We start from the raw sequence: 21,336 nt of genomic DNA, 5'->3' as shown, positions 1-21,336 counted from the left end.
GGCGGGCAACGCCCCCTTTTCACGCGTTACTCCGCCCACTCACCTCCCCTGGAAAGTTTTAAACCATAGCTAGCACATTCTACCTTTACGCACCATTCAGAAACGCAAGATGATCATCAACTCCTCTGCAAAGAGGAAGAAAGCGGCTATTTATCATAAAAGTATACGGGTTTTCTCAAGAGGGGCGGATGTTTGCGTCTACTTTAAATGAATACATTTGAATAGGCAGAACGGTGGCCAACCAAGCCTGGTCGACCTTTCTTTATAAGCGGCATGGTGAGATAAAATGTATCTTTCTATATACAAGCAGGTCTCCATTGTGAATGTAATTGCTACAAATATTTGAGGGGTTCAAACCGTAAGTTGTCTGACAAGATACGTTGCAAACACGAGTGTTTCTGAGGACTAGTCCTTCGGCATGCCTGGCCTTCCTTCCCGAGATGTCCACTACGCTCTCAGGTAGTGGTGGCACTCAGTGGAAAATTAATACCTGGTATTTGGTTGTTGAGTTCGGCGAACCGGTTGCTAAAATGGCACTTATAATCAGGGTTCTCTCCCTGCGGCTGGGCGGCGGCCCCAGGTGGAAATCACAAATTCACATTTCTTACTCTTTTAACGTTCATTTTCACAACAGCGTATTCTAAGCACCGGTAGTAATGTCCATTCTGTCCATAGGTATAAAAAAATTAAATGGAACGGTGCTTGTAATACTTATTTCATTTCATAAAACTCGTATACTTTTGATGAAATACTAACTACATTTTTATTCCCTTGCATGTTACTTAAGTAAACAAACATAAAACATAAAGAGAAAAGGTGCCAAACAACCAGAGGGTGACACGCTGTCACTCATTTCAGTTTTGTGTTACAACCCAACTATTACAGCCTTGAGATAGTACGAGTGAATTACACAATTGCTGGAAGTGTTCAAAGAGCTAAAAATCGTGTCAGAACAATTGCTGTAAGTTCAGCAGAATTGGAAAGGGGGTTTTCAAAGATGAACATCATATGTTTAGAGAAAAGAAGTTGCCTGTTTCTTTTTCTTTTTAATAAATCATTTTATTGGGGGCTCTTACAGCTCTTATAACAATCCATACATCAAACCTGTTTCTAATATAACTATTACTTAATTGGGCTATCTCTGAAGGAGTGAAATGCTACTCTTACAGTGAAAAGATGGTTAAGAATAAATCACACAGCCAATGATGCTTGGATAAAAGCCAAGAATATTACAAGTGAGAACACCAATCAGGAAGCAATGTGAAAGGAAAAAAAGAAGAAGCAATGTGGGCATATTTTAAATTAGTGTCTAATTGTTTTCTCCAGTTATTATTTTTTCATTAACATTTTAGGACTCCTTTATAACATGATCTGGTTTTGTGTACCTCTTTTATTGTTCTGATTTAAGTATTAACTGCATGAAATAGACTACATTTCAGTGTATCTTTTTGTAATAGTTAAAATGGTCATTAGATCGGTGTAAACCCCTCCTTCTGGACTTTAAATTCACTGCCAGAGCCCAGCACTAAGGTCCCCAGTTCCTTGAGGTGTCTGCGGGAATGTTGAACACAGCTTCCTGCACTCTCCCAAGAGTGGAGACACCAATCCGATTAGTTTATCTCGAGCCCACCTGCTGTGAACCTCCATTTCCTCAGAGGACTGCAGTGTGATTTAATTATTAATTGGAATAATCACATGAATCCTACCACTGACTGCTCTTAAGTCCTTGTCATACCAAGTTCATGCTGCTGGAAGTCTTGGGAAACAAAATGTGTTCCACCTGCAAGCTTGGACCTCTAATTCTCTCGGCATCAGGAGGGTCCCCTGCAAGGCCAAGATCTCCACACAGCCCCAAGCAGCAACCACCTGGCCCCTCTCAGCATAGGCGTGTACACACGCCCCACAGGGAGGAGCCAGGGGCCCTTGGTGGAGGGCACTGAGTCACACTGGGCAGAGAATTCCAGGGTTCTGGCACCTGAAGGAGCCCCGATGACACAGTGGGTTAAGCGGTGCCCGGGAAATGAAAGCCCGGGAGTTCAAACCTACCAGTAGGTCTGCAGGAGAACAGTGATGCGGTCTGCTTTCACAGAAATGCAGTCTCAAAACCCTGTGGAGTTCGCATAGGGTCGCTGAGTCGGAATCCACTGGATGTAGTGGGTTTCATGCCTTTCATTTGAGTACCTGGAGAGAGGGTCCTGGTGAGGCAAGATAAGCACCCGCCTGCAAGCAAAAAGGGTGGTGGTGTGGAGCTCCCCCACAGCCCTGCAAGAGGACGATGTGGCTGGCAGTCAGCTTCTGTCCAGATGTATCCCTTGGAACCCCGAGGGGGCAGTTCCACTACGACCTACAGCAGTGGTCCTCAACCTTCTTCATGCCGCGACCCTTTAAGACAGTTCCTCTTGTGGTGGTGACCCCCAACCATAACATTATTTTCATTGCTACTTCATAACTGTCATTTTGCTATTGGTATGTATCGTCATGTCAATATATGATATGCAGAATGTATTGTCATTGTTACAAATGGAACATCATGAAAGCATAGTGTTTCATCACAAAAACCATGTCATAGATTGTGAAATATTTATTTCTAATGACAAGTCAATGAAATGTTGTCTTAAAGCATGGTGTAGTATGGGTAGCAGTCTTCACGTTGACTACTCCTATGTGGACATGTCTGCATGTGGGCGGACCCGCCTGGAGACGGATAGAGGAGCGGTGTCTTGGTTCCTAAGACCATCGGAAATATGGGTTTTCCAGTGGTCTTAGGAGACCGCTGTGAAAGGGTCATTCGACCCCCAAAGGGGTTGCAACCCACAGGTTGAGAACCGCTGATCTAAGGTGGCTGCTGCCTCTCTGCAGAGAGCCATGTTTGTCCAGACTCTCACACAGAAGTCTGTAGAATGAGTGCCACGTAGTGTGTGCCACTGGCTGGAAGTCAGCCAACAAGGAGTCCGTTATTAGAGACTTGAGGGATGGCAGCTGACCAAGTCATCAAAGCCAGCTGGGTAGCCTCCGGTGCTGAACCCAGAACTAATCGGGATAATGGCCTTCAGTAAACACCCTTTTCATGCAAGCTATTTTTGTAAGGAGGGAGACAGACGGGCTTTCTACTCCCGTGAAGAGTTACAATCTTGGCAACCTACTTGGGCAATTTCACCCTGCCCTACATGTGGGCGGCTCTGAATCGGCATCTACTCGATGAGTTTTTTAGTTTCTTGGAGGGGAGTTAGTCATATTGCTCTCAAGGACTCAGCAATGTCAGCTATAAAAGAGATACATAATAGTATATAATCTGTATGTGGCAGTTACACAATCTTCTGTCAACTTGAGAGAAGGGGTGAGTCTAGCCTGTCATAATCAATGTCACAGCCAATGAGGCCTTGGTGTGGGCATGACCTTCTCCTGAGGATTCTGGATCTTCCTCCCTGGAGACGGGACACACACTCTCCCTGCTAGAGACATTCCTGTTGACAAGCCACATGGAGCCAGAGCCCTGGAGCTGGAGGAGCCACGTGGAGCCCCACGCCAGTACGGGGATGCTTCCACCACCACTGGATCCACAAGACTTTCCACTCACTTACCTGTAATCTTCCTGCATTCAGCGTCATTGAATCTGTTGCATGAGTCTGAAGAGGAATTCATAGACTGCTATCGGACATATGGAATAATATCGGACATATGGACTTGGTCTGGGCTGGGATATCTGACAGCATGTTTTCTTAATATACAATTACTTTTTGATATAAAACTTTTTCTTATACACATGAATGTCTATGCATGTGTTTCTCTAGTCAGTCCAGATTAACACACTATATTTTCCCCTACCATCCCTTTTCACAAGTAAAATACTGCCAAAACATCTTAAAATTGAAAAACATTTTTGAAAGGAAAATCACCCACCTAGAACATTAACTAGAACACTTTTCGGGGGATGAACAACAGAAACGTGGGTGAAGGGAGACAGCAGATGGTGTAAAATATGAAAATTAAAGTAATTTATAAATTATCAGGGGTTCAGGAGGAGAAAAAAGAGGAGCCTGATACCAACGGCTCAAGTAGAAAGAAAATCTTTTGGAAATGATGGCAACTTATGTACAAATGTGCTCAATACAATTGATCTATGGGTTGTTGTAAGAGTTGTAATAGCCTCCAATGAATTGATTTATTAAAATAAAAACACTTTTCATTGCAGGTTCAGGCACACGCAAAGTCCTACTCGCCCTTCCATGTTTTGTAAATTTGCTATTGCTTTGAACGGATGAACCAAACCCTCCTTACAACCCATTCACCCCCATCTTTAACTGCTGCCTCTGCAGGTTTTAAATCACTGAAGGGAGGCTGAGCCTTTTCTTGCACTAAAATAAGGCCAAGCTCATGCACCTGGTTTGACTTACCTACAAACACAGCTAGGAAGGACCTCATTTGTATGTAACCTATGGACTGCCTATCTCTCTCACAAGCAGTGTGGTTAGCGACGATGCTGCAGTTCCATGTGGGAGCAAGTCCTTCAGGAAAAGTTATCCCTACCTCCCCTCACAAGGTCATTTTGAAACCTTAAACATTTAGTGAAATGAATGCAAAGCCTTCTGTGGGAAAAACTCACCACTGAGATTTTCTAAGGCCTGGGACAAAAATACAAGTGGCACTATGTCTAAATATTTCCCTTATAAATCAAACATAAGACCCCAAACCAAGCCCACTGCCATGGGGTGAGTCAATCTCAACAACCCTAGTAAGTTTTCTAAGAGCAACCCCACCCCCCCTCCCGCAAACCAACCAACCAACCAGCCATCAACAAGATTCAGAGTGACAGCAATCCTGTGTAAGGTTTCCAAAGCCTTGTCAATCTTTACAGAGGCAGACCAACTTCTCTTTCTCCCACAGAGCCACTGGTGGGTTTGAACCGGCAGGCTGCAAGGTAGCAGCCCGAGGATGCCTGACAGTGCCACCACGGCTCCTAAATCAAACACAACCCCCTGTGAGTTTCTGACACTGTCACTGTTGATGGGAGTAGAAAGCCCAGTCTTTCTCCCTCAGAGCTGCTGGGGGTTTCGAACTGTCGCCCAGAATGACTGCAGCCCAATGGGTAACCGCTATACCACCAGGGCTCCTTGAATCAAACCTACAGACAATGAAATATTTTCTGTCCTCTTACCGTACTGGACATGGCAGCAAGGTGGAGCCAGCCTCCCATGTACAATATAGAAATAAGTGGTCCATCCATTTGCCAGTATCCTCTTCTCAACACAGGGGCTTCTATGCTCACACAATTGTTTTCTTGTTTTTTCGTGCCTCACATCTTCCTAATCAGTCTTAGCCAGCCAGCCTTCAAAGCCAACCTCAAGATACAACACAAATACTTAACATACACCTATCTATGAAGCACTTGTGTTATAACAGGCACTACCAGGAATTGGAGTGCCTTAGTGGGTAATGCAAATGCCTGCCATGCGTCAGCATCAATTGGATGGCAGCTGGCTTGATTACATAAAACTTGATTGAAAAAAAAAACACCCCAAAAAATAAAAAAAACAAAAACAAAAAAAACCACACCCAAAACCTTGATTGAAGTTGCTCATGCCCGACACTAATAATAAAAATATCTAACAGCACTATGATAGTGGGTTAAATGTTGAGCTGTTAACCCCAAGGTTAGTAGTTTGAACCAGTCATGCCTTGGGAGAAAGATGAGGCTGTTTGTATCCCCGTAAAGACGTATAACTTAAGAAACCCTAGGGAGCTCTACTGTCCTATCAAATCCTATAGAATCACAGTGAGCCGGAATCAACTCAATGACAGTGGATTAGTTAGGTCAAGTATTCTTCCAAATGCTTCATATAAATAAACTCATTTAGTATCCACAACAACCCTTTGAGGTAGGCACATTTTCCTTTATTTTATAGGTATGTATGGAATCTTGCCAAAGCTCAAACCTAGGACAGGGCCAGGATTTGAACGAGGCAGAGTCCAATGCAGCACTTCTCGAGACAGAAAGGGGTGAATTGTTCTCTAGACTTCTCAGTCTCCAGGGTCCAATCTGAGTCTTTTTCAGAAGTCATGCTGAAACTTGCAGAAGGTTCCCTCCTGGGACAGCCCACTTGAATGTAGCAGATGCTCTATAAATGGTTGGTCTCCTCTAGCATCTTGTCTTTTTCTCTCTTCCTTCCTTCGTCCACGTATTTGCCCCAGTTGACTAGAGAAACAAATTCGTTGACACTCATCTATGGATAAGAGTTTTATATCAAGGAGTAATTGGATATCAAGAAAACATCCCAGCTCAGTCCAAACCAAGTCCCTACGTCCTATACTAGTCCATAAATCCCTTTTCAGACACATGCAGCTACATGCAATGGACTATCACAGGCTGGTGGGTGCAGTCTTGTGGATCCAATGGTAGTATCACAAAGCTCTGCCAGGTCTCAACTCCTGGCTCGCCAACAGAACGGTGAAGCAGAGAGAGAAAGGAAGTTCCCAGGATCCTCCTTATGAGAAGGCCACACCCACCAGGAGGTACCATCAGGCTGGGTAACTGGCAGACTAGATTCCACCCATATCTGCTTTCTGGTATGATGTTGGCACCAAAAAACCTAACTATCACAGTCCATTCAACTCTGTTTCTATTTTTAATGAAAATGTTCTTAAACCCAAAGAAAGGACTTGGAACTTAGGCTTGGACTGAAAATTCGTCACAGGGGCCTCACACACGCAGACTCCTGGATCCCTGAAGAGGACGGTTTTGTTGGCACACAGCTAAGATATCCCAAGTTGACATTCAACTGGCCATAGGCACCTGCTAAGTTTGAATTACTGCTCTGCATACTTGACTTTTGCCTGACTCGATAAAAATAGCCAGCTGCAGCCCCAAGATAACTCAAATAAAATCACTGCCATTGTGCCAATTCTGACGCACAGTGCGCCTGCAGCACAGGGTAGCATGTCCCTGTGGGTTTCTGAGAGTGGACCTACTTACGGGAATAGAAAGTCTCATTGTTCTTCCTCTGAGTGGCAGGTGGTTTTGAACCAATGTGAACCTGCTAGGCCACTGGGCTCCTATCTCAAGGTATAAGGGGGATAAAGGAAACATTGTACTGTCCAAAATTCCTATCCCTTTTCCCTGTTATCAATATAAACTTCCAACCTGTCTTTGTTGGGGGGTTGGGGGTGGCATTTTCTTAGAGGAATGATGCTCCCCTACCCATGAATCTGAACCTAATAAAACTTCAAATGATGCTATTGGTCAGATTGTGCTTTGACAGCCTCCAGCAGAAAGAAGTTACAGGTGTCTACCAGTTTCTCAACAGTGGTAGCATTGATATTTGGGGCTGGATGTATCTTTGCCATGGGGACAATCTTGTGTGTTGGTGTTTAGCAACACCCTTGGCCTTGATCAGATGACAGTTGACAGCAACACTCCTCCCCAGCTGTGTCTCCAGAAATTTGTTTACACCTCCTGAGTGAGTGGGAATGAATTACAATCTTCTCTGGTGGAAAACCGCTGACTTATATTGACCCTCACAACCTCCATGAATTTTGCTAATTGAATGGATGTTGCTTGGAACATGGTCTGTCCCTCAGCTCAGCCCAGAGTAATGCTCCATTGAGGTGGGATTGTATTGATTTCACCCAGGCCACCTGGAAGGATGGGCTTGTGAATGTCATGTCTCCACTGTGCCTCCACTAGAATGACAGGGAGTTCTGAAGAAGTCGTTTCCATAGGAAGTGTCTTTCTCCTGGTTTTGACCAAGTTCCCTGTGGTGTGATGAAATAAAACAGTTCAGCAAGGATTTAACAAATTTATTTAATAAAATTTATAAAAATGCATCTTCAAGAATTATCTCAGTTTGAGTTGCGTTCCTACTCCACTCCCAAAGATAATACAAAATTATCAGCACCCACAAACATTTACACTCAAACAAAAGTATGGGGACATTCTCTACAAAAAAACTACATTAGAGAAAATGCAAAAAATCAAGACAATTCTGAGGTGTGATTGCAAAGATAACATTTTTTCCTGCCTTAAAAAAAAAAAAAAAACAGCCAACAGACAGTAAAGCAATTTAAAGGGCTCTTTCATGTGGTTGTCAAAAGTTTCTTGAAAATTCTCCTTTGGAGAATTTAAAAGACCCCCATCATCCCATCCCTACTTCCTCTTGCTGAACATCCTCCCTTAGGGAAGTTCCCACCCACCCCACCCCTTTCTGCTCCTAAGAAAGAATATGAGTTTTCTAATATTCTCCATTTTCTACACACACACTTCAAATTTGGGACAAATGCACCCAGATCAGCCAGCGTTTTCTGTAGACCTGACCAAAAGCAGGCACTTGGGAAGTCTGCGCTTCGGGTACAGAGTATAAGCATCCTGGGAAGAAATATGTTGAGATGTTTCCATTCTGGAAGAATGTTCACAGATATGAGTAGACCCACCTCTCGGCCACCCACAACATCAGTCTACCCAACTGCCAGGTTCAACACTGAACCCACCTCCACCCACCTCAAGCCCTCACCCTCTCACTCTGCACATCCAGTCTGCTCTTCATCGCTGGCTTCCGATTTTGGCTACAGCACTTTAGGCACTATTCTAAGTCTTGAACATGTCACTGATTTTGTTCCAGTGATTTTGTTCCACATTAAAAATTAAGTGGCACTTGAAGACTCCCCATGGTTACTGCTCAAAGCACCCTGCTGAGAAGCAGTGTGCCCCACAATGACATTCACATCACACACATTCCTACTCAAAGCCAGTCAATGGATAGGTAGGTGCCTGTTTCAAGTTACATACAAAATAAAAAATAGGTCAAGGGTCTTGAACGTATGCAGTAGTCCCCAGTGGAGATCTAGCCAGTGTTAAGACCCGCTGCCCGTGACCTGGAAAGTTCTGGCGGTCTTGAACTCAGCTCAGAGAATCCCGTCCGGCTCAGCGCAGTGGAATTCAGGAGGAGGAAGCGTGGGTATTAGGACATGGGACACCAGGGCAGTGTTGAGAAACAACCCACAAATTAAGAAGAAATCACGTATACCAAACAACAAAAACAGGGCAATCAACCCCTCCTTCCTTCTGAAAATGAGACAGAGACCCTGGGGCCATCCGTGAGGGGTGGACAGCATCCGGAGGCTGCAGCGGTTCTTTGGAAAGAGTAAAAAAGTTTAGGGGTCTTTTTCGACATTCTCACTATGTAGAGAGGGCTGAAAGGAAAAAGGATTCAGGAGACAAGTCAAAGCCTCTCTAACACAAACAGGTTCGAATAACAAAGCAGAAATCAGAGCAATCCTAACGCAAGACCGACTGCGGTCTCTCTTGCCCAGAACTCATCGCAAGTGAAGGGAGCTGAAAACCAAGAGGGACGTTCCTTCTGCGTGTTCTGTCGTCACAGGGGTGTGGGGATGGCTCGCTCTCCTCCTCGGTAAGTCCCCTAGTCATCCTCGCCGCCTCCGTACATGTCGGCCAGCTTCTTGAAGCGATTGCCCCATTCGTTCAAGTAGTCGTAGTCCTGGTCTCGGTCCGACTCCGAGGAGTTCAGGGAGCTCAGACTGGCCGCTTCGGAACCACTTCCTTCATAGTCGAACACCAGCAGAGAGTCGTACGGGGGAGCCGTGGGGTCGCTATCGGCAGCCTTCAGGTTCTAAAGAGGAAGGGGGACAAGAGCTTTCAATGGAAAGGAGCCGCACACTACGCGTCATCTCCGGTGTGCTCACGAGCCACGCAGGACACAACAATGGAGCCTTTCTGTGTACCAGCACGGAGCGATGCATGCTAACAAGGTCAGCTTCGACAACACAGGCCTGATAAGAGTTCAATGAAAATACAGAGAGCTCCCCCACCCCCACCCCTACCCCCAGTCGACATGGTAAATTAGATATGGGCATCATCCAATTAGGATGGGCGGTTCATGAGTCAAGGTGGGGCCCTTCTGCCAGAAATCAGGATGAAGGCTAAAAACAGTGAGTTTTCTTTGTACTCAGAATTTGTACTTTCCAAAACAACTAATGGATTATTTTCTCCTTTTTTGATTTAAAAACATCATTTTATGGATTATTTCCACTTAGAAAAAAGGCAACAACAACAACAGAAAAGGCTTTGATCACACGGCATGACATGAGCATGACAGTGACTGTGAGTGGCGGGGAGGGTCTGAACCCAAGTGTCATCTACGAAGATGGTGGAAGGTGCCTGTCCAGCCCTCCTCCCACCCCAATTTTCTCATAGGACCCAGTGGCCAGAATACAGGGGCCTTTCTTTCTAGGCCTTCTGATTACGTGAGGCGAGTCCATTCCTATTTATTTAGAACCACTGGTCCGCAGAGCTGAGGAAGTTTCTGACACACACAACATGGATGCTCCTTGTCTGGCCTTCTGAGCAAACCAAGACACACACTTAACAAGCCTTCTCCACCCAGACTCAGACTGCAGGGAGCCCAAACCGACCTCCTTGGAAGCTCTTGAATTTGATTTCTATTTCCACTAAATCCTTTCTAGCAACTCCTACTTTTACCATAGGAACTTTGCAAAGTCATCGAGAGCAATTCAAGGCTCTATTTGTTCTGAAATTAGGCTGGGACACAGATTTAAAAAGAAGAAGAAGGGGACGGTAGGGGTCAGCTGAGGTGAAGCCTGGTCAAGTCTAGAGACTCCTCTCTTTTCTGACACAGCTGCCCTTCCCTCGGGTCAGGAAGGAGGCACACACACCGCTGCTGGCCCTGCCCCCTTACTTCGACAATGAAGTTTCCGATCTCATCCGGGTTGGCAGGGCGGGGACGGTACTGGGGGACGCTCATGAGGGTTGGTGCCACATCGTTGCGGATCACTTCAGGGCGAGCATCCAGGCCCCTGTGCAGCTGGCTCAGGTCAAAGTCCTTGGGAGAAGAGGACACCCAAGGGTTAAAAGGTGGTCTCAAGAAACGGTCGCATTTAGAATAACCATAAAGGATTGGGTGTACTGATCATGGTACTGGATGCCTTAACTGTAAGCTATTTGCCAGCACGTTTCCTTTGAACTGGACGTGCCTCAGTAGCACGAAGAACAAAGAATATGAAACAAACACCACAGCACCTCTTGGGACAGATATACCATATATGCTCATGTATAAGTTTTTCCAGCACATTTTCTATGCAGTCTTTGTGGTAAGATTAGTTGCCTCGGCTGATATTCAAGTCAGCTATACTCAAGTATATATGGTATGTTGTGCTGCGTTATTAACTTTTCATAGGGTGTTTGTGGCAGAATAACATTCAGGAAATATTCACTCCTTTCCCAATTCTTGCCTCGGTGGGAAGAATGTATCTCCATCAATGAACCAATTGTCATGTCACTTGCTTTGGTCTTATTGTGGAGGAAGCACACAGGTATATATCTGTTCCCGTTGCTCTTGGGCCACATGAGGTGCCTTGTCCAATAGGGTGCTAGCTAACACAACACAGGCAAAGACTTGAAGTGTGTTTTATATAAGCCTGCTAGTAGAGAGAGATGAGAATTACATCCAGAGTCCTGGACCCAGCTTGTAGTTTAGCATCAAGTCAGAACTATCTAGTTTGGATCAGCTGAGCTCCAGCTAATCCACAAAAGCATGAGGAAAAATAAGCTACTTTTGTGGGCTCCTGAGATTCTGGGTAACCCTAGTATCGTTTTATTGTAGTGACGGTGTCTTGGCTTCGAAACTTCATGAAATCTCAGAGTTCTCTGTACTCACCAGACTTAGTATACAGCAAGCCTTGCTAACAAATGTAAGACTCTGGGGAAAGGACGCATGGTTTCCTTTCCACATAAGGAATGCTCTCGAAGCCTCAAAAGTTCCTTGGAAAACTCCAGGGTAGGACCAGTTAAGATTATCTCTAAAATCAGGGGAAAATAAATAGGATCTAGATATAACATCCCCTAAAGAGTAAAACCATTTGGCCCAGCCAAAGAACTCGCGGAAAAAAAATTATGTTAGAGATACTTTGATTTAGTTTAGGCTCTAGAGTCAGACAAGCAGGTTTGCCGTTTCCTAGTTGTACGGCCCTGGATGGATTATTTAACTGCTGTCTCCCGCTCATTCATTTGAGTGGAGCGCAGTCAGTGATCACTCAATCTTAGCTGTAGTCATGTTGATGGTGATGGCCAGTGACGATGTTTATTTTTGGGGGTAAGACCCTGAAGACACAGTGCTTAAGTGACACAGAGTTATCTCAAATGTCTGATGTCTTGATATCACTTATTCTACATAGAGACATTCTTCAGTGTCCCACCTGGTCCTCTTCTCCACCTCCTTCTTCATCGTAGTAATAAACATTGTCCCGAGTGTCATCTTCTGGGGGCAGTAAGGGTTCCTTGACCACTCTTCTCCGCCGAACAAAGAGCAGGAGCAGCAGAATCAGGACTGGGTAGGAGAGAGAGTACATGAGAGCAAGACGAGCCACGGGAAAGCAGCTCAGAAGAAGCTATCACGGCCCCCACCGCCTCCTTGGAGAACTGTCGACTCTCTTGAAAGCACTTCCAGGAGAGTCAGTCCACATGAAAAGACTCACATCCCTAAAGCTCATGTGCACAAGTCAACACGGCCCGCCACCATCGAGTGACTGGACAATGCACCTGGTGGGTTCGAATCACTTGGTTAGCTGGCAGCTGAGCACCTTAACCGTAGTGACATTGGGGCTCACTCAGTATAACACGGTAGGCACTTCTATATAAATTTGAATGGGCATTTAACGGGAACTTAAACCAATTGCAACCATTTCCCAGCATCTGAGGCAAGTCTTCCAGTCAGAGGAGATTGTAACGCAAAGCTTCGAGGCAGGAGTGTGGCTGATGTGACAGGGGAAAGGTGAAGAGGCTGAGTGGGCCATGGAGAGAGAAGACATCAGGTCATAGGGACAGAGACAGATACTGGAAAGACAGACCACAAGGAGGAGATTGGGGGGAAGAGTAGAGGGCGGAAACAGGTTAATCGGTCATTTCAGTTGTTGAATGCACAACAATGAGCTGAGATGTAAACCGCCCACCTAAGTCACAAAAACAAACCAACAAACCAAGCCCAATCATTGAAGTTCAAGAGCGACACTTACTCAGGAAAGCGAGGATCCCTCCAAGAATCCCCAGGATAGCAGGGACCGGCAGGCCTGCCTCGGCCAACGCCACAGTCCTCTTACAGTTGTTGACAGCCCCTTTGCAGTCGCACACCAGCACATCCAAGGTGGTCACCTGGTCTTTGTTCTGGTTATCCGTGAGCTTGAGGTTGATTTTGTAGTCGCCCAGCTCTAAATGGCCCTTTGGCATCAAGATGAGAGATTCTTGGGCTGGAGAAGCAACAAAAATCTGAGCTGGAACCGTGGATTCTCGAATAAGATCATTACGAAAGTAAACAGGCTCCAAAGGTGAGTAAAGTGTAAAGGCATTAGATAGCTAAAGAGTATGTCACAGAGTCAGTTATCAGAAAGGGGAGACGGGAGGGAAGAGCCAGCCTTTGTGGAATGGCTCAACTGCAGAGGGAAAGAGTATCAAACAAAATAAAGTGGAGAAGAGAAATTCCGAACCGAATGAAGAAAACAGAAATCATGGGAATCAAAGCAAAGTTTCCAAAATTGTGGCACCATCAATTACCTGCATCTGTGTATTCAATGGACCAGTTGACACTGGCCCCATGCGTCAGTTCTGCTCTGAATGGGGAAGTGTTGGGTGGAAGATCGGGATCGATGATGTTGATGGTATGGGGCTGTGGGTCCCTCTGGCAAAAGTCCATCTTGCGAGGGTCTGGTATGGGGCCATTGTCATTCACATCAGAGAGGATCAGGATAAGGGTTCCTGTGCCAGTTGCGATGGGAGAACCTAAAGGAAATTACAGAAGGAATATCGCAGCTCGGGAAACATTCAAGAATCACCACTGCTTTCCATCAACGCAAGCCCAATTTAATCCAGTTTTTCAGTTGCCAATCAACGGGCCACAGCCCCCCCACCCCCCATTTTGCTGCCCCCCTAATCCCTAGGGCATCTTTGTCCTAGGTGAGCAGGTCTCTCATGATTCCTCACACTGAGAACACCCTCCTCCGTTTCCTCCTTGTGATTTTTACTCATCCATTACATTTTAACTCCACCAAGAGGCTCCCTGGAAGCTCAGTGGGTTGAAAGTGTTGTGAACCACAAGATTGGTGATTCAAACCCACCAGCTGCTCTAAGGGAGACAGACAGACAGCTCCTGCAAAGATTTACAAACTAGATACCAAGAAAGGCAGTCTGTCAAGAAGAGTTACTATGAGCCGGAAGTGGCTCAATGGAAGTGAGTTTTGTGGGGTTTGGGTTGGTTCTGATTAAAGAGGCTCTCCGCCAGTTCTCATTTTATTTCCACAGTATTTACGGTTGTGATCAAAGGTTAGATGTGTTTTACCTGTTTGTCAGGGGCAGGTGTACGTGCTTGTATTAGTGGAAATAATCACATAAGAGTACGTAAGTCTACTTGTGTATGTTACCTATATAGTCATATATAAAATAAAACATATGGGACACCCAAACCAAAAGCCAAACTCACTGCCGAGTCAACAATGACTCATAGCGACCCCGTGGGTTTCCGAGACTGTAATGTTTACGGGACTAGCAAGCCAAGTCTGCCTCCCGAAGAGCTGCTGGTAGTTTTGAACTGCCGACCATGCAGATCACAGCCCAACTCATAACCACTATACCACCAGGGCTCCCTGCCTGGGGGCACAGTGACATACAAGAGACTAACCTGGTAACATGTGCACAAAAGCAAGGAGGGGCAGGGGAACTGAAGGGCGAAAAAGGGGACACAAGGTGTATCTGGGGAGCATGCCACCACCCTCCTGGGATGGCACCCATGGAACGGTCTGTCTGGAGAACAAATTTGCTTGGGTAAACTTTCACCTAAATCACAAAGAAGGCTTTAAGAAGAAAGGAGCAGAGAGACACGATGATAATGATAATAAAAAAGACAGCGCTTATCGGACACGTCTGATGTGGAACATACTCTTCCCGGCACTTGAACACAGGCTGACACATTTAATCCACGTAAGATAATATTGTTGCCCCCATTTGTCGGATAAAAGGGAGCGAAGGCCATAACATATTGAACAATGAGGTCCTAGTCACCAAAGTGGTTAACTTGGACGTGGGCCACGAAGCCAGGTAACCTGGCTCCCACAGGGCAGGAATGAGGTGTAGATGTGGAAGGGAGATAATTAAGAGGAACTTCGGCTTGACTCAAATTGTTTGAATTTGACGGTGAGAATGCAGGTGTGTGTCTTTTGTTTAACAAAGAACAAAGGGAAATGAGGAATTCAGGCGTCCAAAGAATGGCAGGGAGCAGAGAGACCAGCTAATGAGAAAAGGGAGGCAGCGAAGACCCAAGCAAGGCCTTACCATCATCGGTCGCGATAATGAGAGCTGTGTATGTGCTGTTCTTCACGTGGTCCTCGGCCTCTCTGTCCAGCTCGGCCCGGGTGGAAATGGCCCCCGTCTCTGAATCAATCTCCAGCCAGTTGGCAGAGTCCCTCCAGATTCGATACCTGGAAAGACATGAAGTCTGGCTGAGAACAGGCACCGCAGCCAGGACGGTTCCTCTTCAGGGACACACCGGGTTTCACAGTGCTATTCTGAAAAACATCCAACCTACAAAAGGCTTGCCTTGCTCAACGTTTTGCCAAATTTGCTTTCTCACTATAAATTCACACCTTTCACTGGACGCGCTTGCGAGCATTTTGACGGTTTGTGCTACAGTCGATGCCAACAGGCAGGAATCAGTGTTCCTCAGAAGGGTGAGAAGACGCCATGAGGAAGGCCTGTCCTACTTCTGGAAATCACACTACGACTGACGGAACACAGAGGTGCCGCCTTCCAGTGGTCCTGCCCACACGGTTCTTTCCTTTGAGGGTACTATTCGCCACCCAGGGGTGCTACACGCGCCTTCAAACCCAGCTTCCAAAGAAGAGTCGTCATCTTTTTTGTGCAAGGTGACAGGCTGTTGGTTCACCTCCGGGTGTATTTTCAGTATCTGTGGCTGTGATTTACGTGATTGTGGCTGCTCAGAAGTTGGAAAAGAGGAGAAGCATTAAGCTATATATAACACCAAAATCTTAAGGCAGCTTCAAGAAGCTCGTGAAGAAATGGAATTAACAGATAATATAATTTTGAAACAAAGTCTATTTCTACTTCACCAAAAGACCCCAAAGAAAGAAAGCACATTAGATCCAGAAGGGATGACTAGAGAGATAAGGAAATATCGTAAGGCAGGAGAAAGAGGATAAAAATAAAATTTAAAAAGAAAGAAAGAAATAAACCAAATGGGGAACTGTTATCAGGGGCTCAAGTGGGAAGAGAATGCTTTGAAAATGATGATGGCGGCATACGTGCAAATATGCTTGACACATTGGAGGAATGTATGGATTGTGATGAGATGTAAGAGGCCCCAATAAAAGTATTTTTAAAAAGAAAGGAAGGAAGAAACGGACCCAAAGAAAGTGAAGCAGGACATGAGAGTCAATGAAACTCGGGAAGTAAAATTAAGAAAAAGTCAAAACTCATCTCAAAAATGAAGATTAGAGATATTAATTCAACTGGAAAAAAATTTTTTAAAAAGGAACTGATGAACAAAATGTGCTAAGAGACGTCAGGCAGGGCAAGATATGACAAAATAATAATTTATAAATTATCAAGGGTTCATGAGGGAGTGGCGAGCTAGGAGGGAGGGGAAAAATGAGGACCTAATGCCGGAGGCTTAAGTGGAGAGGAAATATTTTGAGAATGATGAGGGCAATGAATGTACAAATGTGCTTTACACAATTGATGTATGTATGGATTGTGATAAGAGTTGTATGAGCCCCTAATAAAACGATTTTTAAAAATGTGCTAAGAGAATAAAATGAGGTCAATTTTAAAAGTTTAAAAGTGATTCATGTGATGAAATAACCTAAAATAGCTGGAATTACTGGCAGATGGTATGGTGGAGAGAAAAAAAAAGTTTAAAAGTGTCATTGAGAGGGAGAGTGGGGGAGGGAGGGGGAAAAAAGAGGAGCTGATACCTTTGATACCAAAGGCTCGAGTAGAAGAAATTGTTTTGGAAATGTTGGTAACAACATATGTACAAGCTGATACCTTTGATACCAAAGGCTCGAGTAGAAGAAATTGTTTTGGAAATGTTGGTAACAACATATGTACAAGTGTGCTTAAAACTACTGAATGCTGGATTGTTACAAGGTTTGTAAGAACCCCCCCAATAAAATGGCCAATTAAAAATAAATAAATAATGAAGTAAAGCACACAATAGCAGGGTCTTGAACATGCTAATGATGAGAAAGTGCTATGGGGTAAATATTATGTATATTTTTTAAAAAGGACAGGCTTGAAAGCCAAGACTCACAACGAGCCCTGTATACCCAGGCTGCACTGTTCCTGCCAGCTGAAAGGTCAAAACAAGCTCAATGGCCACCAAGAGACAAGTGGGTGAACAGGAGGTGCTGCACACACACGTACAATGACATGAAGCTGTCAGCCGTGCCGCAGTGTGAATGGCGTGTGAGGACATTATGCTGAGGGAAGTGAGCCAACCCTCAAAGGACAAACATTGGGTGACCTCCCGTACATCAGAAACACAGGAAAGGGCATATGTAATGAAAACTAAAGTAATTGGTGGTGACCAGTGATGGAAAACTAAGAGTCCCGGTGGCACAGTGGTTAAGTGTGTTGAGCTGCAAACCTCAAAGTCAGCAGTTCGAAACTACCCTTGAGGGAAAACCACAGCTTTTTCCTCCCCCAAAAGAGTGACAGTTTCAGAAACTCAGAGGGGCAGTTCTATCTTGCCCTATAGGGTCGTTATGAGAGGGCACTGACCCGATGGCAGAGAAAGTGAGTTTTAAAAATCACAGGGTTAAGGACAGGGTTGCACACGCGATTATTTTAATTGCTGTAAGATGGATACCTTTAATGGTTGAATTGGCAAGAGTTGTGTGACACATATATGTACAATCATGAGCAAAAAAGAGAACACCTGCTAAGGTTGCTTATATACAATCCAGCATCTCATGGGATTTGGTTCCTTGGTGTAGAGGTTTAGGGTCATGGTTTCATGGGACAGCAAGTAAATTTACGCAATAACATGTTTAGTACTTCTGTTCTACCTCTGAATAGTGCTGGGGGCTTACATGCTTAAAAGCAGTTGTCCAAGGCACAAGCAGTCTACTCATCTGTAGCAACACAGGGAGGATAATCAGGAATGGGAAGAGGATAGGAAACATGTGGCTAATTGCTACCATGAACAATTGCCTCCTTTGCCACAAGACCGGAACAACCAAAAGCTGCCATTTCTGTACATTTTCATCAAAAACTGCATTGAAGAGTCCAGCAGAATAGCATTTCAAATTCTCGCGGACTTTCTGGAACATGGAGGGTGATTGAACTCCTCCCCCTCCTCAAAGTATGAGGTTCATGAATTAGGGAAGCAACAGGTTACAATTCAGGTTCAAGAACTTTCAGAATACAATTCTTCAATCAGGGCAGCCTCTTCTCAGCCATGTCCTGAGAGGCTCTTGGATAGGTCCCCTCAAGTCTTCTTAAGACGGAACAATAGTTTACTCTAACTCGTAAGAACGGTCTACCTTGAGCAGTATGCACTTTTAAATACCATCTATATGGGATCAAATTAACAATAACTCAAAAGATACGCTAAAGCTCTTAGGGGCCAGTGAGTTTATGTTAACGAGAGGAGCACGTCCTGCTAATGAGAGGGGAGTGAGCATGGTTGCACCAGAACTCTGTTCACAGGCAGCAGCAGCGGAAGGAGCGGGAGGAGTGTCTGCAATGTGAGGCTTGTGAACTTTGTGGACCTGAGGCGGGTGGAAGAAAGTGATCAATAGCACTGAATTGTATACAGAAACTGTAGAACTGGTGTTCGTTTTCCTTTGTGTCTTGTCAATTTTTTTTCCCTAGAGGGATATAGTCGCTACATGCACGGAAAAACCTTTACACTTACGATATCTTTTGTTCCATAAACTTGTCTGGTTCCTGGGCAGTATAAGATGTAATTTCCTGGCCCACGGTAAAGTCTTCGGACACTTCCACTTTCTTGACAGGAGGCATGAAAATGGGAGCTTCGTTCACATCCACCACGTTTACAGTCACTGTGGCTGTCGAGGTGGGAAGAGTGACTGTAAAGGGGTCCACATTTTCCACGGCCACAAAGAGAGTGTACTGCTGCTTGGCCTCAAAATCTAAGCCCTAAAGAACAACAACAAAAAAAAACACAAGGGATAAAATATACTTTATAGTATTTTTTAAATCATTTTATTGGGGGCTCGTACAACTCTTATCACAATCCATACATACATCCATTATGTCAAACACATTTGTACATTTGTTGCCATCAACATTCTCAAAACATTTGCTTTCTACTTGAACCCTTGGTATCAGCTCCTTATTTTCCCCCCTCATTCCCCGCTCCCCCCACCCTCATGAACCCTTGATAATTTATAAATTACTTTGTGATATCCTACACTGTCCGACATCTCCCTTCACCCACTTTTCTGTTGTCCATCCTCCAGGGAGGAGGTTACATGCACATCCTTGCAATCGGTTCCCCTTTTCCACCCCACCCTCCCTCCATCCTCCTGGTATCACCACTCTCAGCAATGGTCCTGAGGAGATCATCTATGCTGGATTCTCTGTTTCCAGTTCCTGTCTGTACCAGTGTACATCCTCTGTCAAGATGACAACACAGAATAGTTTCTTTCCAGCCTGGCTTGCTGGTAGATTTGGAATTTACAACCCCGCACAGTTATGTGAGCCAATTCCTTAAAATAAATCACTGTGTGTCCCCTGTTGGTCCTACTTCTCTGAAGGGCCCGAGACAGGTGAGAATATGAGTAGATCTCAAACCTGGCTGCAGTAACAAGAACAAATGGGGACTTTTAAAGGCTACACTGGGTGAAAGGACAGTCTTCCTACTCCTGTAAAGAGTTACAGTCTTGGAAACCTATACGGACAGTTCTACTCTGGCCTATGTTTGCTATAAGTCAGAATTATAACTCAAAGGCAGAGAGTTAAGCTTTTTTAAAGAAAAAACCCATACTACAGTCCTAAAGCAGTTGCTGAAGACAAATCTCCCCTTGTTCACGGGAAACCATTTTCAGCCAATGTACCTTAAGCATAGGCACCACCCAGCCGTCAGTGGAGGCTTGCATGCTGCTAAGAGGCGAAACAGGCTTCACTATGCCTTCTGGGCCAATTAAGACCACCAAGAAAGGCCTAGTGACTTATTAAAAAAACAAAACAAAAACCAGCCAATGAAAACCCTATGATTGCAACAGGTCAATCTTGTCGTGCATGGAGGGCCCATAGTGAGTCTGGGGTAGACTCATAAAGAGCTAACAACAGCCAATAAGTGCAGACTCCCTGAGGGCACTTTCTGAGTGCTGGCATGTTTTAAAGCTCCCAATGAGTAACACTGCAGTTGAGAACCAAGATGGCAAATAAAGGGGAGAAGAGCTATATGAAGTAACAAACTGCAAACCCCAGTTAACAAACAGAAACACATTAAGTCATGTCTTTAACCAAGACTGGTAAGCGTGTTTACATCACAGCTTCTCCGACACATAATCCTGCGAGTCACCCTGGCTAGAACAAGGGGTTGAGAATCCGTCAACAAATTCTACCTGGGCCACTTCCTAGCTATGCGATTTGGGCAGCTTTACCTGTGGGCTGTTTTCACACCAAGGTCAACAGAAGAGTTCTATCCGAATAAGCGACAAATTTATGAAGCAACTCGCATACGGTAGCAGCTCAAAAGATTCGCTTCTTTCTCCAGTTTGCGCTCAGGATAATAACAAAAATGTTGATATCAAACATTGAGGTTTCCCCTTTGGTTAAATCAGAAATGAAAAACCTAGTCACTGGCTCAAAGGAAGCCAAAGTTCTGGGGAAAATCTCACTCAGTCACTGCCCTGCAATCGATGCCAACTTACAATACCACCACAGGGCCGGGTAGAACTGCCCCCGTAGGTGTCTGAGGCTGCAACTCTTTATGGAAGTAGAAAGCCCCGTCTTTCTCCTGAGGAGCAGCGGGTGGTTTTGAAATGCTGACCTTCCAGGTAGGAGCCGAACTCATAACCACTGCGCCACCAGACCTGCTTGGGGAGAGCCTAGGAGTCTCCTAAGCGCTGAACTCACAAACATCAAATGACAACCTAAATCCTGGGTTTGGGCATTCCAAAGCATCTGTCAAAAGCAGCCATGTCTGCCCCACTTTCAATAGAATCCAGCAAAATACCAGAGGCCAGTGAAATATTTTTCTTCTCATTTACCAAATAGATGTCGGGGTTACGCAAAGGCTGCTGGAAAAGAAGCTATTACATAGATGGTGTTTC

At 45.0% G+C, this 21,336-nt stretch overlaps 1 protein-coding gene and 1 non-coding gene across 2 annotated transcripts in view; one reads left to right on the top strand and one right to left on the bottom strand.

The window, feature by feature from the left end:
- Positions 1-8,197: 8,197 nt before the first annotated feature.
- Positions 8,198-21,336, bottom strand: part of CDH1 (cadherin 1) — a 77,860-nt gene continuing 64,721 nt past the window's right edge. Inside the window, exons 10-16 of the mRNA XM_013005167.2 lie at positions 18,948-19,192; positions 15,344-15,489; positions 13,574-13,798; positions 13,039-13,269; positions 12,223-12,353; positions 10,707-10,850; positions 8,198-9,620 (exon numbers count right to left, since the gene is read on the bottom strand). Of these exons, the coding sequence (XP_012860621.1) occupies positions 9,411-9,620; positions 10,707-10,850; positions 12,223-12,353; positions 13,039-13,269; positions 13,574-13,798; positions 15,344-15,489; positions 18,948-19,192 (1,332 nt within the window). The 3' untranslated portion in view covers positions 8,198-9,410. The remainder of the gene's footprint in view (positions 9,621-10,706; positions 10,851-12,222; positions 12,354-13,038; positions 13,270-13,573; positions 13,799-15,343; positions 15,490-18,947; positions 19,193-21,336) is intronic.
- Positions 16,875-16,933, top strand: LOC115870761. Its single transcript, XR_004046892.1, has one exon. It is a non-coding gene; the product is annotated as a small nucleolar RNA SNORD65 (small nucleolar RNA).

The sequence above is a fragment of the Echinops telfairi genome, unplaced genomic scaffold (genome assembly GCF_000313985.2).
Source record: "Echinops telfairi isolate 266 unplaced genomic scaffold, ASM31398v2 ScPeMD7_2291;HRSCAF=2852, whole genome shotgun sequence".
In the NCBI taxonomy this organism is placed as follows: Eukaryota; Metazoa; Chordata; class Mammalia; order Afrosoricida; family Tenrecidae; genus Echinops; species Echinops telfairi.
Note: the sequence above shows the minus strand (reverse complement) of the source record. Positions and strands in the feature narration are given on the sequence as shown.